Genomic DNA, 18,486 nt, shown 5'->3' with positions numbered 1-18,486 from the left:
GGTTCCGTGTGTGCCTGTGTGGTGGCCTGAATATATTTGTCCTGTGTGTGCACATGTGTTAGCTGTGTGTGTGTGTGTGTGTACACATGTGTGTGTGCTGGCCCTGCCTGCTGGAGAGGAGCCTGACCTGTGTAGTCACTCTGCTGCGTGCGAGTAGAAGGGAGACATTCCAGTTTGTGTGCGGCCTCTTGTGGGGCCCCCAACTTACTCTGGAGTTAGTCTCAGGCACGAGCGAGGTCCCACTGAGAAGACAGCCAGAGCCCTGTGGCCTGTGCAGATTTCTTCAGGCCTTCTAATTTTAGGGCAGAGAGTCACGTGACCTTTGCATCGCACCTCATAACACATCAGCATTTTAGTGCTGAAACCTCTTACCAGTGAGGAAAACTCCTGACTTGAGGCAGAAGCAGCAAGCGAGTTGAGAGAGTTACGAGACTCTGGTCTCGCCGATGCCTGGGAGGCAGGCCCTTCACTCTTCTAAGGCTTCCTTCCGTGGGGCCGTCTAGCCTTTGCAGCCTCCTTCGCTTAGAGCAGGGCTCTCCAGGTAACTGATCCCAGCGCACTTTCCTTCCTGTGGCCTCCTTAGATGCTGGCTCTCGGACACGTCAAACAGAACTCCTCCCAGTGGGCGGGGCGCTGTGTCCTCCTGGTTCCTCCGTTCCCTGCTTCGTGGCCCTTCTGGGAGGATTATGTGATGGGAAGTGTCCATGCAGAGCGCTGGGACGCTCTGACAGCTGAGAGAAGCCAGAGGCAGCCCACCTTCGCCTCCATCTGTGCCTCATTATACCCTGTAGGTCTGGGGGCGGTGAGCACATTTAACGGTTCTATGAACACTCTCCCTAGGAGCCCCTCTATTCCTGGCACCTCTGATCATGCTTTTATTGTTGGGTGTATTGTCAGGAAAGTATGGCGTCTGTCTACATTGATTCTCAGTTTGTTCTTAATTTGTATCTGTAGTGTAAGCCACGATGTACTGATGGATGTTGCCACACTTTGCAGCCTTTGAGTCAGTCATGGCGACGTTTGTGATTGCTGTGGTGCTTCATTACCAGAGTCTCCAGCAGTGACGAAGTGTTGGGCTGGGAACCAGCTCATTGGCCTGGACCTTGTGTTGCCGTCTCAGGACCCCTCGGGCCGACCACGTGGCCTCAGTCCAGGCCATCAGGGCTACAGTGTGGGTGGTGGGCAGCTCTGGCTGCTTCCGAGAGGTTCCCAGATGGTGTAGACTATTTGACCCGGCTCCTGAAATCATACTCAGTTCTGCCTCTTAGGGACACTTAGTTGGTCCGATGGTTGTATGTTGTTCTTATTTGAAAACCCAGTGTCAGATTGGATTTCTAGAATTCAACCAAGTCCACCCTCCTTTCCGAAACTCGGGTCAGGAACATCTGGAAGGTTTGTGGGTGGATGACGCTGACCTTGCTGTCTTCTTGAGTGCTCACTAGACTCTCCTTTCGCGTTCCTGAAACCACTAGCTTCAGTAGACCTCAGTCACTTGTTTGCAGTCTCCTGTTGCCAGCATGGGGGATGGGACTGGTCTTGGGGATCAAGATGGCAGAGGCCCCCTGAAGCTCCAGGTCTGTCCAGCTGTAGTGAGCCGGGGGTGGGGGTGGGGTGGGGATTAGAGGTAAGACTGGGGTTCTTCCCCGTTTACCTTTCTTCAGTGAAAGTTTGGCCCTCCTGTTGCTGCTAACGGACCACAGTAGTCTTACCATGGGCCTGTGTTCTCTGAACTACTGTGGGTGGATTTTATTTGGATTCCAGGACCATGAAGTTCTTTTCCTCTAGGCCCAGGTCTTCATTTGTATACAGTGGGGCCGCCCCAGAATGCTGCTCCCTCTGGGTGCTCTTGAACAACAGAAATTTTCCCTTCTCACTTCCAAAGAAAAATATTCCAGAAAGGAAGATAAGGTTCCTAATTTGTGGCGAGCATCCACCAGAGGTTACAAGATTGTGCTGGATCCAGCTGCCTGTGCACCAGGATGTTAGAAGATGGCTCAGCAGTGGCCTCCATGCTGCCCCTCAGAGAGACTTGGGGGATTCTCTGGTCTTTGCTGGTGAATATGCAGATTAACGTTGCTGCCTTGTCACCAAGTGGAGGAGTGAGCAGGCTGTCGAGTGGGAGCTGTCTGCTGTGCACGGAGAAAGTGCTCAGCTGATGGCTTCCGCTCCCGCTGTCATGGTGCATACGGGCCCGAGGCTGCTCGGACTTAGGTTGAGGCAGCTAATGGAGCTTGTAGCTGGGACCCGGGACCCCTCAGACGGAGTGGAGGACACCCTGTCTATTGGTGAAAGGTTACCTGTGTGATCAGGTGTTGGCTTCTTTAAAAACAAACTCAAGAAAACTTGCCACAAGAAAAGAATGGCTGGAAAGAAAATTTATTTCTTGACATGAGAATATACACAACCCAGCCCTGAAGCGACTAAAGCTGGTTGAGATGCCTCACGGCGTGGGGCAGCCCCTTGGGAGGGAGGCTGGCTGCCACTGGAACCTCCTGTTGGCTTGCTGCTACACTGGAGGCCACGTCTTCTGCAGGTGGGGCTTTTTGTGGTCCTCACTCCCAGATTGTCCTGTTTCGACTGGTCCTGGAGATCAGTTGCTCCCTCTCCAACCTTCCCCCTTGTTAGTCCTCCCAGGAAGACTCTTGGCGTGTTTTGTAGTCACAGGTGACACAGGGATATGTGTGTTTGCAAGGAGACCAACTGCTTGCTTGCCTGAGCCAAATTTGGTGGGGACCCCCAGACTGTCATTTTCACCCCCTCTTATTCTCTTCAGGAAGAGTTGATCTAGAGTTAATTGAGGTGCTCGGGGCTTTCCTGTCCGAAATGATGGCTAACAGTGCTCTCCCTCTGTGAGAGGGTACCTCGCATGGGTTCCCTTTGTGTTTTCCATGCAGCATCCATTGGTCTCAGCCAGGGCCTGGGCCTGGGCCTGGCTCTACCTCACAGGATAGACAGGCTTGGTGCTCAGATCTTGAGGGGAATGCAGTGTTTTCCTTTTCAGTGACGTGGATCGGTGGGGTGTGCCATTTGGGCTAGTTGTCTAGGTCTCCCTTGGCTAGAGTTGGACATGTTGGGAGCTCAGGGCTCAATCCCTGGTCGGTCCATATACGGGTCCCATGTGTAGCCCCGGTGCACAGGGAATAGGTTTGGATTGGGCTGTGATGACTCTGGCTTCCACTTTTTGGAAAAAGTTGTGCCCAAGACAAGTGAGTCATCTTTACTATTCACCTGACAGGTACTTTTTGACTCCCTGGTTCGTGGCTGTAAGATGGGGCTGGAAGAGGTGTGTCCAGGGAGACGCTGCTGTGGGAAGTAAGAGCTGGGGTGAGACAGGCGCGTTGAAGTGCGTCTGAGGCATAGCGTTCAGTGCTGCTCAGCTCCCCATTCTGAGTCTTGACAGTGCTAGTGGCTTTGTGTGCAATTTATTTGAGGAGTGATGGGCAAGACTGATTGATAGTGGAGGATGCCAGGAATGTTGCTGGTCTGGGAAGTGAGGTTCTAGAGTCAAACTTTCGGTGTGGTGTACCAGGCCCATGGGCTTTGTTCTGTACACACTTTAGCCCCAAAGGGTTAAATAATGTGTGTGGTTCTACCGTGAAGAGACATTGTGCTAAGTGAAATAAGCCAGACTCAAAAGGACAAATACTGGGCCGACCCGGTGGCTCAGGCGGTTAGAGCTCCATGCGCCTAACTCTGAAGGCTGCTGGTTCGATTCCCACATGGGCCAGTGGTTGCCATTTCAACTCCTCGAGTCCCGCAAGGGATGGTGGGCTCTGCCCCCTGCAACTAAGGTTGAACACGGCACCTTGAGCTGAGCTGCCGCTGAGCTCCCGGATGGCTCAGTTGGTTGGAGCGCATCCTCTCAACCACAAGGTTGCTGGTTCCACTCCCGCAAGGGATGGTGGGCTGTGCCCCCTGCAACTAGCAACTGGCAACTGGACCTGAGCTGCGCCCTCCACAACTAAGACTGAAAGAACAACAACTTGAAGCTGAACGGCACCCTCCACAACTGAGATCAAAAGGACAACAACTTGAGTTGGAAAAAAAGGCCTGGAAGTACACAGTGTTCCCCTTCCTCAATAAAATTAAAAAAAAAAAAAAAAAAAAAAAAAAGGACAAATACTGGGTGATCCCACTTATATGAGGTCCCTAGCGGAGTCAGATTCATAGACACAGAAGGTGGAATGGATGGGGAATTAGTTTTTAATGTAGATGGAGTTTCAGTTTTACAAGACGAGAAGGTTTTGGAGCTGGATGGTGGCACAGCATTCTGCATGAACTTCACATCACTGAACTGGACACTTAGAAATGACTGAGACAGTAAGTTTTATGTTATGTATATTTTAACAAAAAATAGGATCTTTCTGAATTCGGAAATATATCCTTCATCATTATGAGAGCATTCATTTTTATCATCCAAGAGTTAGCTAGGGAGAAAGGAACAAAGGCACCCATGATTTGATGACTTACTATATGCCAGATACTGTGGGATTTAAAGAAAAAAAGGATATGAGTGGTTCTAGAAGCTCATTGTAACATCATCTTGGGAGTGTTGGAGCACAGAGATTCTGTGGGTGTTCTTTAGTCCTTAGAGGAGTGGGGCCTGGATGTATTTCCTCCAGCTTGGTGGGGTGACCCAGGACTCCTGGAGTCTTCAGGGGACTTTGGAGAGCAGAGTCCAGGAACATACAAGGTCTTCTCTGCTCCAGCGCTTGGCTCAGAGATCAAAGGTATTCCTTGTTTTCCTGTGGCTGTTTGTCAGAGAATTCCCTTTAATACAGCCCGTCTTGGTGCACGTACCCCGAGTGGGAGACACCAGTTCATAGGTCCTTACTGACAAGTCATTTCCTCTTTTGTTCTTGTGACGTTTTCTTTAGAATGTCCTTTAATATTGGAATTCACCACACGTCCTCGGTGCTAACCACTTCCAACACTTCCCCAAGTCTCAGACTAGTCTAGATGTGGACATTTCATTCCTGGGCGTTCTAAATACAGGGGTTTATCTGAAGTTTTGAACTGCCGTGTGGACTTGCCTGGTCAGCTGCTGGGGAGCAAGGTGGGAAACACTGAAAGGAACCTCTAGAAAGGAGTCAATATTTTGAGGAAGAGCGTTCATCACAGTAGTAAAAGTAAGCGCGAGTTGCTTCTGTTTGAGAACCTGCCTGGTGCTAGGGTCTGTCCTGTGGTCTTCAGCATGGTCCCGAGGCTGAGGACGAAGCCCTGGAACAGGGAGGTGGTGACGTGGAAGGGAAGGACTCCTGGGATGCCCCGTGGGAGAGTCAAGCCTTGGGGAGAACAAGGATCTGTTGGAAGGAGGACTGGGTGTTGGAGCGCAGGATGGGAAAGGGAGTGGGGTGCAGGGTGTAGACGCATGGGTGTGGGGGGAGCTCACCATCTTAGCCATGACAGGGAAGGCGGGGAGACCCTTTCAGGTACAAGGCCATGGAGGCCTCTGGAACCTACGAGAGCCTTTCTCCAAACAGCTGTGTGTGCGGGAGGCAGGAAGAGCTCCCCCTTGGGCTGTGGTGGGCTGTGGCCTTGCCTATCTCCATGTTGCTTCTTCCTGGGTAGAGTTTATATTTATATTGTTGTTTTTGCCTCAAGTCCATGGTGGAAACATAGTGATTGGGTATTTATAACTCACGAAGGATGCCCTTTCATCATTTCCTCCTGCGTGCTTCATTTGGCATTGGATAAGGAGATGAGCAAGAACCCTTTCTCTTGGAGCATTTGGGGAAGAGAACTTAGTGGACTGTCGAATGTCAGTTTTCAGCTCTGTCAAGTGATGAGATTATAGCCCTCGGGTTGGAAGGGGGCGGGTGGGCAGGAACTAGTGAGGGAGACCGGGCCTGAGTAACAGGTGCTTGTGTCTGAAGGATGGGTGGGAAGAAGGAAGGGCTCTCCTGGCAGTGGGAACAGCATGTGCAAAGGCTGGATGGGGGGGGCAGGCGGTGTGGCGGGTATGCAGAATCGACACAAGGCCAGTGGTTGGAGCCAGGAGCGGGGCGTGTGTATACACCTAGTGTGTGAATGCCAGATGCCTTTGGAGGGTCGCCTGGGCTTAAAGCATGCAGGGCCTTGCAGGCCATGTTGGGGTGTTGCGAGCATTGGGGGGGTTCAGGGGCTTTAGGAATGACCTCATTGGTGCAGTGCCAGGAGGGGACGGTCCGTCCCTCAGTGAGGCTGTGATTACGGTGGCTGAGGAAGGACAAGTAGGAGCAGACCAGGGGCCTGGAGGACACATACTGGCTGTTACCCCAGTGGACGCCTTGGCTTGGCAGTGGAGACAGGCCAGCTCTGGTTGCCACGGACGGGCTTGTGTGGCCTTGCCGTGGGCTCTGCCGCCCTCGGGGGGCTACTGCTTTGCTTCACTCTGCCAAGTCATGCTCTCCCTTTGCTCTCCCTTGCTCTCGAGTTAATAGGCTCTGTGCCTTGGGGAGAGCAGGTACTGCTTTGTCCCCAGGGGCCGGCACGGAGCCGCAGCACTTCCTTGGTGTGCCTCTGCCCTAACTTTGTCGGGTGTGCCACCGTGCCAGGGTCACCGCTGTCCCTTCAATACTCAGCACAGCCCATCAGGGCTGCTGTTTCCTCCTGCTTTCAAGGAACAGGTAGTCAATATTTTTGGCTTTGGAGGCCAAAGCCAATGACTGTCTCTGTCATTGCTGCTCAGCTCTGCTTTGTGGGTGGAGCCGCTGTAGACAGTGTGCACTCGGGTGGGTGTGGCTGTGTCCCAGGAAAACCCTTCACTGCAACAGGCCCAGGCAGTCGTTTGCTGTGAATCCTTCCCCAAGCAGCCAGCACGTGTTGGAGGAGTGTGACCTCTGGGCTTCCTTGAGATGCTTCACTGGTCCCCTGCCTCAGTTTCTCCCTTTCTGAAAGGGCTGACTGGGGAGTTCCCCTTCTTGAGGGTTTGGCAGTGCAGTTGCTAAGACTGTCTAGATGACCCTTGTCTTCAGGGCCATTCAGTTTCCATAGCACATGTGGACTTTGTGGACCTAGGGCTGGGAGAAGGTGAACATATTGTTGGGTTTCACCGTGGAGCTTTTTTTTTTTACTATTTTTTTTTTTTTTTTTTTGGAGCTTTTTTTTGCCTAATGTTTCCAGGACTGGATTGGAGCCAGGATGTATTAGGTTGGTGCAAAAATAATTGCAGTTTAGAAGGTTAAAAATAATTGCAAAAACTGCAGTTACTTTTGCACCAACCCAATAAATATTTGGGTGCAAAAAGAATTTTAAAGACAGCACAAGTGTTTGGTGAGTGCAGATGGTGGTAGGAGACCGGAGGTATGCAGCTTCCATTGGGCTGAGCCTCTGCAGGGACGACAGGCCTTCTGGGGGTGCCTTGGAGAGCCCAGGTTTGCAGGTCAGGTGCCCGTGGCCCCAGAGACCTGTCCCTGCTCTGGCCACGGGTGCTGCAACCTGAGTGTCTCCTTGGAACCGGAGCTCCCCAGACAGCAGCCCATGTCTGGCCCCGGCTCCTCCCCTCAAGTTAAAAGGGAGCCGACCTCACTTGCCTGAGCTCGAGAGGATGAAATGGCACAAAGGACTTCTGTTGCCTGAAGTGCAGTGGCTTGATTTCATGTAAACCGCCATGGCTGCCCACTCACCAAGTGTGATCTCTCTCAGACTGGGAAACTGTTGCTTTGGGGTGGGTTGCAGAGCTGTGCGTGTGCGCGCGTGTGAGCGTGTGTGTAGTACCCAGGTGCAGGGTTAAAGCCAAACCATAATGATTTATCAAGGGAGCAGAAGAGTCTCTTATGTGTTGGTAATGGTGTACTTAAGGGTTACTTGATGCTGTTTTAAACGTATGGGTTGGAAATAAAAACAGTAAAAGCTCTCTAAACCCAGCCAGTGCAGGGTGGATGGCAAAACAGTCCAAATGATGTATCAGTAAAAAGAAATTACAGTTTATTTTAGAGATATGCTCCCAGTTTTCATGGTGCTAAGTGGTCTCTGCTCAGTTTCTGCTCCTTGGTGAATTTCACACTAATTGTATCTGAGGGGCTGCTGCTCCTCAAATTGGTTCCTTCTTCAGTGTTAAACCTGGCTCATTCATGCCATTAATATTTATCGAGCACTTGGTATGTGTCCGACACTGTCCTAGGTGCTGGCATCAGGCTGATAGACACCCCTTTCCCTGTAGCATTTACATTTTTGTTGGGTGAGAAAGTCCATAGACACAGTAGCCACGTTGTGTGGAAGGTGTGGAGAGGTCAGGGCTATGAGAGAGAAGGGGCAGGGTGGCCCTCTGCAAGGGAGTCATTTGAGCAGTGGGATGTGGAGGGATCAGCCCTCTTGGGGGAGAGTGACTGAGGCAGAGGGAGCAGCTAGCACAAATTCTCTAGCACCTACCATTAGAACAGGCCGTATACAGACATTTCTGAGAAGCTATGTGAACTAAATATGGACTGGGCATTTGTTGACATTTAGGGACTATTGTATGGTAGTTAGTTTCAAAGTTCCTTTTGAATTTGGGATGCACATTGAGGACTTGATTGTTAAAATGAAGTATCTGGAAATCTTGCTTAAAACATAGAAAGGCCCTAGGGTGAGAAGGTGCCTGGTGTGTTGGAGGCATGGCCAGGGCCAGCGTGGCTGGAGCAGGGTGAGCAGGCTGGCGGCGGCCGGCCTCCAAGGCCAGGGGAGGCAGAGTTTCATTCTGCGTGAATGCGGGGCCTTCAGAGGGTTTTGTTTTGAGCCCAGGAGTGAACGCAGGGAATCCAGTGGAGGTGTGAGAAGCAGTTGGAACCCAGATGTGTTTGATGGCAGAACCAACAGGATTTCCTGATGGGCTGGAGGGTGGGTAGTCCGATCAAGAGGGCAACTCCACGTTTTCATCTGAGCGGCTAGAAGATGGTGGATGTGCCATGAACTGAAATGGGGAAAACTGTGGTGGAGTCTGAAGGTCTGAGGTGACTTTAAAACTTCTTGCCTGTTGCACTTTACCCATGATGCACTGTGTGTGTTGTGATAACAGATTAAGATGACCTTCCTCTTTGCAGAGTTAAGGTTAACCCTCCAGGAAATGTCCAGTGTGTCTTGTTGCCTCACAGAGTCGGGTACTGGGATCTTTGTTGAAAGTCAGTTGTCCACATGTGCATGGGTGTATTCTGTTCGTCCGTCTACATGTCTGTCTGTATGTCTATATCACACTTAGTTACTGTAGCCTTATGGTAAGTCTACATAAGCTCAGGTAAGCCCTCTAAATTGGTTCCTCTTTTTCAGTGTTGTTCTTACTATTCTAAGTCCTTTGTATTTCCGTATAAATTTTTAGAATCAGCTTGTTGTTGCTACAAAAAGTGATGTCAGGAATTTTTGATTGGGAAGGCATTGGATCTGCGGATCAATTTGGAGGGGAGAGTTGATACCTTCTGACCCATGGACAAGACCTATCTCTCCATTTAGTTAGGTTTCCTTTAATTTCTTGCAGGGATGTATCGTTGTAGTTTCAGTTTATAGGTCTTGCACAGTTTTCAAAAACTGACTTTATCCTTAAGTATTTCACATTATGGTATTGTAAGTGATTTTTTTTTTTTAAAGCTTTGAGCTCTGGTTGTTTGTTGCCAATGTGTAGAAATACTGCTGACTTTTGTGTATTGACCTTGATCCTGAAAAGAGCAGGTGCACAGGAAGCCCAGGGCCAACGTTTCTGAGGCTTCCCCTCCATGGCAGAGAGAGCCCACGGCTCAGGAGGAATGGAAGAACTAGGATTAATGGTGTGTCCACTGCGTTTCCCAGCCTGGATGGGGTCAAAGACCCTGAAAGGGTCCCCCTCCCTAGGAGCTAGTCCTGGGGGTGGCCACAGCCGGCTCTGGGCCTCACTGAGGAGGGTGCTGTCTGCTCCTTGGTGCCCAAAGGTCTTTCCATAGAGTTCACCCATATTTGCTTAGTTTGCAAGTTCTCCTGTGGGAGTGTTGCTTGCCATTCATGAGGTGTGTGTGAATTGCCGTGAACCCAGTTTAAAAATAAAGGTTTCATATCAGAGAAAGCTCCTGGTAGTCATGTGGGCACAAAGAATGACAACAGAGGTGATACTGACAATATTCCGCAAGCTACAACTGCCAGCACTGCCTGCGAGTGTGGGATTTGGCTGCTTCACTGCGTTCAGCTGATGTGCCTGGAGCCCTGGATGTCTGATGTTACAAAGAAGGGGAAATCCTGGAGGTGGCTGTCTCTGTGATCTCAGGAGAGTTCCTCAACATTCTTGAGCCTTCGTTCTCCTGTCTGTAAAACAGCATCCCGTCTCCCTGGGTCGTATGAGCCCTGTGGAGATGAGCCCTGGGGTAAAACTGGGAGTTGTCCCACAGAGGGGAAGCCGCCTCCATTTGGGAGGTGAAGTGTGCCTGTCTCAGGTGCGTCACAACCTCAACTTCTGAGGGCAAACCCTGCACTGCCTGGAATGGTGGGGGTTTCCCTGGGGCCTATGCTGGGAAACACAGGCCAGGGAGCAAAGAGGTCATATCTGGAGAGGGAGACCTGGGCGACCCTGTCTCCTGAGATTGTCCTGGGGATTCATAGAGGTACTGAGCTTTTAGCACAGTACCTAGAACTCACTACGAAGCACCTGTTAAATGCTGGGTATTACTGTTTCTGCTGTTAACGTCAGTGTTACAATCAAAACCATGAACCATCTTCTGTGTGTTTGGCTTGTTGGTATGTGGCTGTGAAACCACTTAACGTCTTCATCCTTATTGCAGAAGACGGCATCTGTGAACCAGCGTTCACTGGTGAGCACGTCATCAGGCCATAGACGGGTAGACGTTTCCTCAGCCGCCCCCTGGAAGGTAGCGGACACAGAGCTTTGGTTGAAATCCGAAATTTTACTGTGTAATCCCAGGCTTTGGAGGCATTTAAAACTGCTGGAATGTTCCAAAAACTCCTTAGAAACTCATGTTTCTTTCTCTGTCCTTCACTTTAGGTTGGTCAGCACATTGACGCAAGTTGCCTTCTGACGTAGCTGCAGCCATGGCCAGCTGGTAGGACCAGTGTCCCATGCCCAGAAGCCAGGTGAGTGCTTGGGGTCTCGTACCTGTAATGAAGGCTCTGACTTGCCCACTGGGCCTCCTTCAGCTCCTTGGACATTGGAAACTGCACTGCGGCAGAAGCTGACCGCCACCTCCTAGAGGGGATGGAGAGAGGCAGGTCCCTCCAGGATTACGCGCTGGACTGTCTCCACAGGGCCACCCAGGAGTGCCCGCCTCCCCTACTGTTTCAGGGGTCACTCACTTGAAAAACCCTGGCCTAAATAGGCTGAGCTGTCCTCTGTGAGGATAATCCCAGCCAGGTGGCCTTTGCCCTCAGGCCATTTCTGTGATTGCCCAGTGCTGACCAAAACAAGTAGGATATGTCCTTACCCACCGTCAGTGTTGCAGGACCCTGCCCCAGTACTTGAAGCTGTGTGTCCTTACCTTGCCCTGCGTTTGTGGGGAAACCGAGCCCCTCCCACCCCCCGCTGAGACTGTCCAGGCCTCTTGGGACCCAGTAGGCAGAGCCCGCCATGCAGGTGGCATGTGTCTGTTGCCATCAGGGCTCAGCTAGTGATGTTTTGGCTTAGGGCTGCCTACCTGGAGAAGGTAGAACTGAGAGTCCTCTTAGGAGTAGGGGGCAGTTTGGGGACCTCCTGGGTTGGTCAGCTGCTGCTTCTCACAGTCCAGTGGCAGGTGACTGCCGAGGGGTGCGTGTCCTAAACAGCGGCACAGCTGCCTGGCTTGGGGCAGAACTGACTGCTTGGCCTGCATGCTGGGCGGAGCACAGTATGTGACAGGGTAGGGTCGGTTTTGTGAAGTTTCAGCTTTTATCTGCCTATAGGAAGAAACTGTGGACATGGTCAAGTAATCCTGGTGTCAGGAAAACATTTCCAGAGTGTTCTAATAGAAATGAGCTTTACTGGTGTGTAAAATGTTTTTAATTGAAATGTAATTTGCATACCATACAATTCATCCATTTATAGTATACAAGTCAGTGACTTTTTTTTATATGTTCAGGAGTGGTGCAGCCACCATCTCTGTCTGGTTCTTGGCCACTTTCATCATCTCAGAAAGAGACCCCGTCCTCATTAGCAGCCACTGCCCAGCCCCTGGCAACCACTGACCTACTTTCTGTGTTTATGGATTTGCCTCTTTTGGACATTTCATGTCAACAGAGTCATACAACATATGACCTGGTGTGTTTGTTTGACTTCTCTTAGCATAATGTTTTTGAGGTTCATCCGTTTTGTAGCATGAATCAGTGCTTCATCCATTTTTATGGCTAAGTAATATTCCATTGCATGGATGGACCACATTTTGTTGATTAGTTTGGGCTGTTTCCACCTTTTGGCAATATGAATAGTGCTGTTACGAACATTTGTGTATATGAACTTGTGCAAACGTGTTTTCAGCCCCTTTGGGTATATATATAAGCGTGGAATTGCCGGGTCATGTGTAACTGTGTGTTTAACGTTTTGGGGAACCTGCAGACTGTTGTCATGGTGGCTGCAGCATTTACGCCTCCGCCCCCGCCCGAGTCCCCTAGAGCTCTTTGGAGACCAGAAGTCACGCAAAGTCTATGCCGGTTTCCTAGAGCCACTTGAGGATCATCGGTGTTGACAATGCTTGCTACATGGTGCTGGTGGCAGCATGTAATGGGGTGGCCGTGACGTGGGTGGTCTGGCCCTTGGCTGTCAACAGGCTCTCTGTAGTAGACATTAATGTTGACAAATCATGAAACTTGATATCTGGAAAAGGTCTTACTTGAAGCCCAGGGCATTGTCTGAAGGCAGCAGGCTGGCTTAGGTTCTCCAAGGTCCGAGGCTGGTGCCCCACCTTTGCCTGGTCCGTTGTTAACTCAGAAGTACATGGTCTGAGCAGTAAGTACTTGCCGAATGAGTGACATCTCATCCTGTCACAGGGCCAGCAGGGAAGAGGCAGCCACAGCATTACAAGCAGTCATTGGGGATTCAGAGGGGAACTTCCGGAAACCATCCCAGATGTTCCTTCAGGCCTTGCCTTTCCCCACTCACTGTGTGAAGGGGTTTGATGCAAAGGATGGCCTGTGACTAGTCATGACACATGATGGTCAATGCTGGACAGGCAAAAAACACCCTTGAGTAATTATTTTTAAATATTTGTAAATATGTAACCGTATGTGCTTTTTGTCGTGGGGTATAAGTCAGCCCAACAGATAGATTGATTTTTAGTTTTTTTCTGGTCAGCACCAGAACCAACACCTACTTCACTTGAACCATGGCCTGTGGTCAGCTGGGGTCTCCCCATTCTTATCATCCAGGACCCACTGGGCACAGAGGAGAGGCAGGGCGGGAGGAGGGCTGGCTCCAGGCAAGCCCCGAGGCCCACACAGCCCCCACGCGGCCACATTGTGTGTGTTTTTGGTTGCACATGGAGGGCTTGGGCTGTCGGCCTCGGCCAGTGGACGTGATGTCCACCCTAGAAGTTGGCCTTTTGGGTCCTGCTCGTTCAGCAGGTAAGCATTGCTCCTGTGCCAGGGGCCTTGTGCTGGGTGTTCAGGGTCAGAAATGGGGGCCTTATAGAAAAAAACAAACAGTTTACAGAAAGAGAAGTGCCCTTAACCAAGGTATGGAAGATACTCAGTCTTGTTGATACTAAGAGTAATGCATGTTGGAGCTTCTTCAAGACATTTCTGACCTTCGGTTCACAGAGGTGGACTCCATTTTGTTGATGGGAATCAGGCAGCACCGTGAGCTGCTTTGGAGGGTTCATCACTTCTGAGGGGGGATGGCTTCCCCTGTGTTCCAGCAATTCCACTTCTAAAAATGTATCCCAAAGATATACTGTTAAAAATAAGGATTGTGACAGTGCTGTTCTTTACAGCATTCTGAAGTAGCAAAACTGGGAAGTGACTTAGATAGTTGTCAGTGAGGGCTGGGGACCGGTGGGGTGGAGCCGAGCCTTGATGGGATTTCTAGGGTGAAATGGCAAGTGGGTGAAAAGGAACAAGGTGAAGGATAAAGAGATGCAGTGCCCTCACTTATATCTGAGGAGAGGTGTGGGGATACGAATGGATGTGTATTTGCTTATATTTAATTTTTAAAAATGGACGTATAACCCATAAATTCACCACATGGTCACCTGGGAGGAGGGATGAGAGGACACACAGGGTTATTGGAGACTTATCTGGATTTCCTTTCTGAGTAGCACGGGGTGTGTGTTTTCCATAATTACAAATGAAAAGTATGTCAAATGGGAGAGGGGCAACAATCCCTAAAAACCAAAGCAAAATGAAATGAATGAATCTCGGTGCATGTCAGTTATAACACTAGTTGGTGACTTAATCTCTCAGACAGGATTTATTTTACACGACTTTTGTAAAACACAGTGGTTTGGTTTGTGACTGTTTTAGTGATATATACCATAAAGGCAAAAAGAAAATTCTAAAAACCTGTAACTGTTTTTAGGAATTCTAGTTTCACCTTAACAATACCAATAGTCTTATAGAAGAACACATTTCTAAGTAGTATCTTTAAGAACCAAATTTTCAGCATGAAAGAAAAGTGTAAATATAAAATCAAAGTATTTAAGTTAAAATGTTTTAATTCTAAATTTGCATTGGACTATTTCAATTGTGTCAGTTGGTACTGGAGTTGCCAGGAGGACTCACGGGGCACCCCTGGCCAAGGTGAGACAGGTGAGTATGAGGGAGATCAAGGAGTCCCCGAGTTGGAACATCAAATGTGTTAAAAATCCATGGGTTCATTTTGGTGCTCAAAGGAAAGGAAAGACACTCCCTGGTCCCTTTGGAGGGGGTTAAACGAACTCATTTTTAAAATTGATAAATAGAGGGAAAGAAGCAAGTATTTATTACCTCTTCTCTATGGACCGAACTTAAAGAGGAACAAAATAAGTGGGCGAGAGCAAGTTTCCCTCACAGATCAGCACTGCCCTACAGAACTTTCTGGAATGCTCTGAACCCACACCATCCAGTGTGGCACCTGGAATAGTTTGAGGAAGTCAAGTTTTAATTTTATTTAATTTTAATTAGGGTTTCCAGGCGGGAATTCCCTCCCGTTCCCCAGAAGTTTTTTCACTTTCCTGACTGGAATCCTGAGAAAAGTTGCTTGGGAAATCGGGAAAATCGGCTCCTTGAACCCAGGTGGTTGGTAGTATCGGCTGTCACTTTGTGGGAACGATTCATTGTGGAGAACAGAAAACAGTTTCTATCTCAGGATTCCGGAAAGGGAAAGCGAAAAACATTCCTGAGAATGGGCGGAATTCCCGCCTGGAAACCCTAATTTTAATCTATTTAAATAGCCACATGTGGCTAATGGACAGTGTACCCATTGACATATTCTGGCCAATTAGAACGAAGTGATGGAATTTTATGTTTATAAGTTTTCAGACACCTAATGAAATGGTGGGTCCCAACAGCAGTCTTCAGTGGTCAGCCCCCAAGGAAGGCACATGCACTTCCGGAGGGATGTGTGCTTGGTTAGACCTCAAAATCTAGTTTACGGGAAATCGGGCGTGTGACATTATACCACAGGGACGCTACCAGCAAAACCTAACTGTGGGAAACAGGACAGATGACCTAATTTCTTCAATGTATGATTGAAAGGGAGGGGAGGGGGAACCTATAGATTTCAACCAAATGTGACTCTGGTAAAGATTATGGAATGCTTGTTACATTGTTGAAGGTATGATTGTGGGATGGTGGCGGGTTTGTCCCGTGGAGATAAATACTGACCCTCTGTTTCAGAAATGCATGTTGCATAGGATTCGTGTCACAGAAGCTGGTGGGGTTTAGGAGACCAGTGTTGGTCACCTGAAGACCACGGTGGCAGGCACGTGCAGTTATTAATAATTGTGCTGTTTTCCTTACTTCTGTGGGTACGTTTGCAATTTTCCATAATCAAAGTTTACAAAACAGGTTTGAGCCAGGCATTCCCTCCGGAGCTTTACAGTGCATGTCACCCAGGGCAGGGGAAACAGCTGTTTACAAAGTCATGGTGGTTAGTCTGTGGTTAGTTTAAATTCAAACAGAAAACCTTCAGCAGAGTATCTGGAGTTGCTTTGAGGGGCCATGTCTGGTGGCCTGTCAAGTGGGACAGACTCTCATTACAGCATTCTTCTTTTCTGTAATAGCACTCACAGCTGCCTTTCGCGGGCCCTCGGAGAGCATTATCGATAACGTAGGTGGGTGCCGTTCCCATTTCGCAGTTGAGGAAGCTGAAGCATGTGGAGGTGACCCAGGCCTCGTTCTGGGCTGACGTGGCGTGCATGGTGCATGGCCCCTTCTGTTCCGTGAGCCTCGGTCCGCCGCTGGCCCGTCCCTCCCTCACACACCTGGAGCTCATTTTATCACCACCTGTGCTTCCCCAACTCAGTACTCTGGCTCTGGACAGCCCATATGTTGTTTGCAGACCTATGTTAATATATTCGGAATTAGAGACCAGTCTCACCTTGCCATTGGTGTTGTCCATCCATATCCGCCAGGGGCAGTCGAGTGGATAAAGTAGGTGGGTAGCTGGTTTTCTACATGACTGTCTTATAACAAGTAGTGCTTCACAAGTCAGAGCCTTTGTGCCATCTAGGGGTCACTGTACCTCCTAGCACAGGGGGACCTTCCCCCACGTCACTCACCTGCTGTGTATCCGCTGCCCACTCCTGCCTCCGTGTGTATCCTCCTGGGGCTTCCTGGGGCCCGTGCTGCTCTGGGTGGGAGGCCTGTCGTTGGACCACCCCCACCCCCCCGGGGGGAGTGTCCCTGGGGCCCAACCAGTCCTGGTCCTTGGTAGAAACTTAAGCCCATGTTTGGACAAATGAATGAGTGAAACACCTGTGAGACTAAGGCTGGTGGCACACGTGCAGTGAGAAGCCTCTGATGGTCCTGACTTGACTAGGACTCTGCCTGTGGTGGCCTGGTGACCCTCCACCTTGGCCTTCCATCAACAAATTGTCTCTTGTGTGTCCGATCCCACAGAGTCACACGCCAGGGCATCAGCTCCTTCTTTTGCTCGGAGACGGTTCTTACTTAGTTCCTGTCTGTGTGGTGGGCTTGCTGCGCTGGGAGCACGAGTACACAAGTGACGCCCAAGGAGGCTGCGGCCCCCTGGGTGAGGGCACTTCGGGGTTTGGGGAGCTTGGTGCACAAAGGAGTCTTTTCTTGAAGACATGATTCTCTGCTCTTGGGGTCAGAGTAAACCTGCTTTTGTCTTTTAGAAGCTTCGCAGCTCTAGAGGAGTTGTGGCTCTTGGGATTAGGATTGTTATGTTTTGTTTTTATTTATCCTGCCTTTAAAAAAAAATGGAGGTAAGTTTCACATAATATAAAATTCGCCCTGTTAACCGTTTTAAAGTGTGAATTCATTGGCATTTAATACACTCTCAGTATTGTGCTACCATCACCTCTAATTCCAGATTTGTATCATCCCCCAAATAAACCTGTACCCATTAGCACTCACTCCCTGCTCCCCCACCTCTGCGCGCCCCAGGGCCCTAGCAACCATTAATCCACTTTCTGTCTCTATGGATTTGTCTGTTCTGCACATTTCAGATAAAATGGAATCATACACTGTGTAGCCTTTTGTGTCTCACTTCTCTAACTTAGCATGTTTTCACATTCATCCCATGTTGTGGCATGAATCACAGCTTCATTCCTTTTTATGGCCGGGTAATATTCCGTTGTGTGGATGGGACTACTTTTGGTTATTCCTCTGTGGATGGACAATGGGGTTATTTTTACTCGTGGCTGTTGTAAATAGTGCTGCTTTTAACATTCGTATACAAGTATTTGTTTGAATATGTTGTCCCATCTCTCGGATATATACCTAGCAGTGGAATTTATGGATCATATGGTAATTCTGTATTTAACTTTTTGAGGAACTGCCAGACTGTTTTCCACATCATTGTACCATTTACATTCCCACCAGCAATGTACGAGGGATCCAATTTCTCTACATCCTCGCCAATATTTGTTATTTTCCATTAATTTTTTTTATTATTATTATAGCCGTCTTAGTGGGTGTGAGGCAGTATCTCATTGTGGTTTGATTTGCATTTCCCTGATGATTAGTGATGTTGAACGTCTTATGTACTTACTGGCCATTTGTGTGTCATCTTTGAGAAATATCTGTTGAAGACCTTTTTTAGAATTGGCTATGTCTCTGTTGTTGAGTTGTAAGGGCTCTTTATATACTTGGGACACTAGACCCTTATCAGATAGAAAATATTTCCTCCCATTCTGAGTTGCTTTTTTCACTCTCTTAATAGTGTCCTTTGCACAAAAGATGAATTTTGATGAAGTCCAATTTTTTCTTTATTTCTTATTGTGGTTTTGGTATCTAGCTAAGAATCTGTTGCCAAATCCAAGGTCGTGATTTATCCTTATATTTTCTTCTAAGAGTTTCTTTCTTGTTTTTTTTTTAATTGGGAAGTATAGTAGTACCTCGGTTTTCTAACGAAATCCGTTCCGGAAGACCGTTCGAGTTCTGAAATATTCGAAAACAGCCGACAGCTAGTTCGACTTATGCGTG

The 18,486-nt window shown here is 49.1% G+C and overlaps 1 protein-coding gene across 9 annotated transcripts in view; it reads left to right on the top strand.

The window, feature by feature from the left end:
• Window positions 1–18,486, top strand: part of GATAD2A (GATA zinc finger domain containing 2A) — a 91,688-nt gene that overhangs the window by 24,296 nt on the left and 48,906 nt on the right. For 8 of the 9 annotated variants that reach the window (XM_074337805.2, XM_074337802.2, XM_019736881.3 and 5 more), the window contains one exon: window positions 10,919–11,007. Coding sequence is in view for 5 of the 9 variants with exons in the window: in XM_074337802.2 (XP_074193903.1) it covers window positions 10,993–11,007 (15 nt within the window). In the remaining 4 variants the exon portion in view is untranslated. Of the gene's footprint in view, window positions 1–10,723; window positions 10,785–10,918; window positions 11,008–18,486 lie in introns of those variants that run through there. The other variant, XM_074337804.2, reaches the window with a different exon arrangement.

The sequence above is a fragment of the Rhinolophus sinicus genome, chromosome 15, assembly GCF_057876585.1.
Source record: "Rhinolophus sinicus isolate RSI-liver-muscle chromosome 15, RSI-T2T, whole genome shotgun sequence".
Lineage (NCBI taxonomy): Eukaryota > Metazoa > Chordata > Mammalia > Chiroptera > Rhinolophidae > Rhinolophus > Rhinolophus sinicus.
The sequence above is the reverse complement of the archived record's forward strand: the minus strand, read 5'-3'. Positions and strand labels throughout refer to the sequence as shown.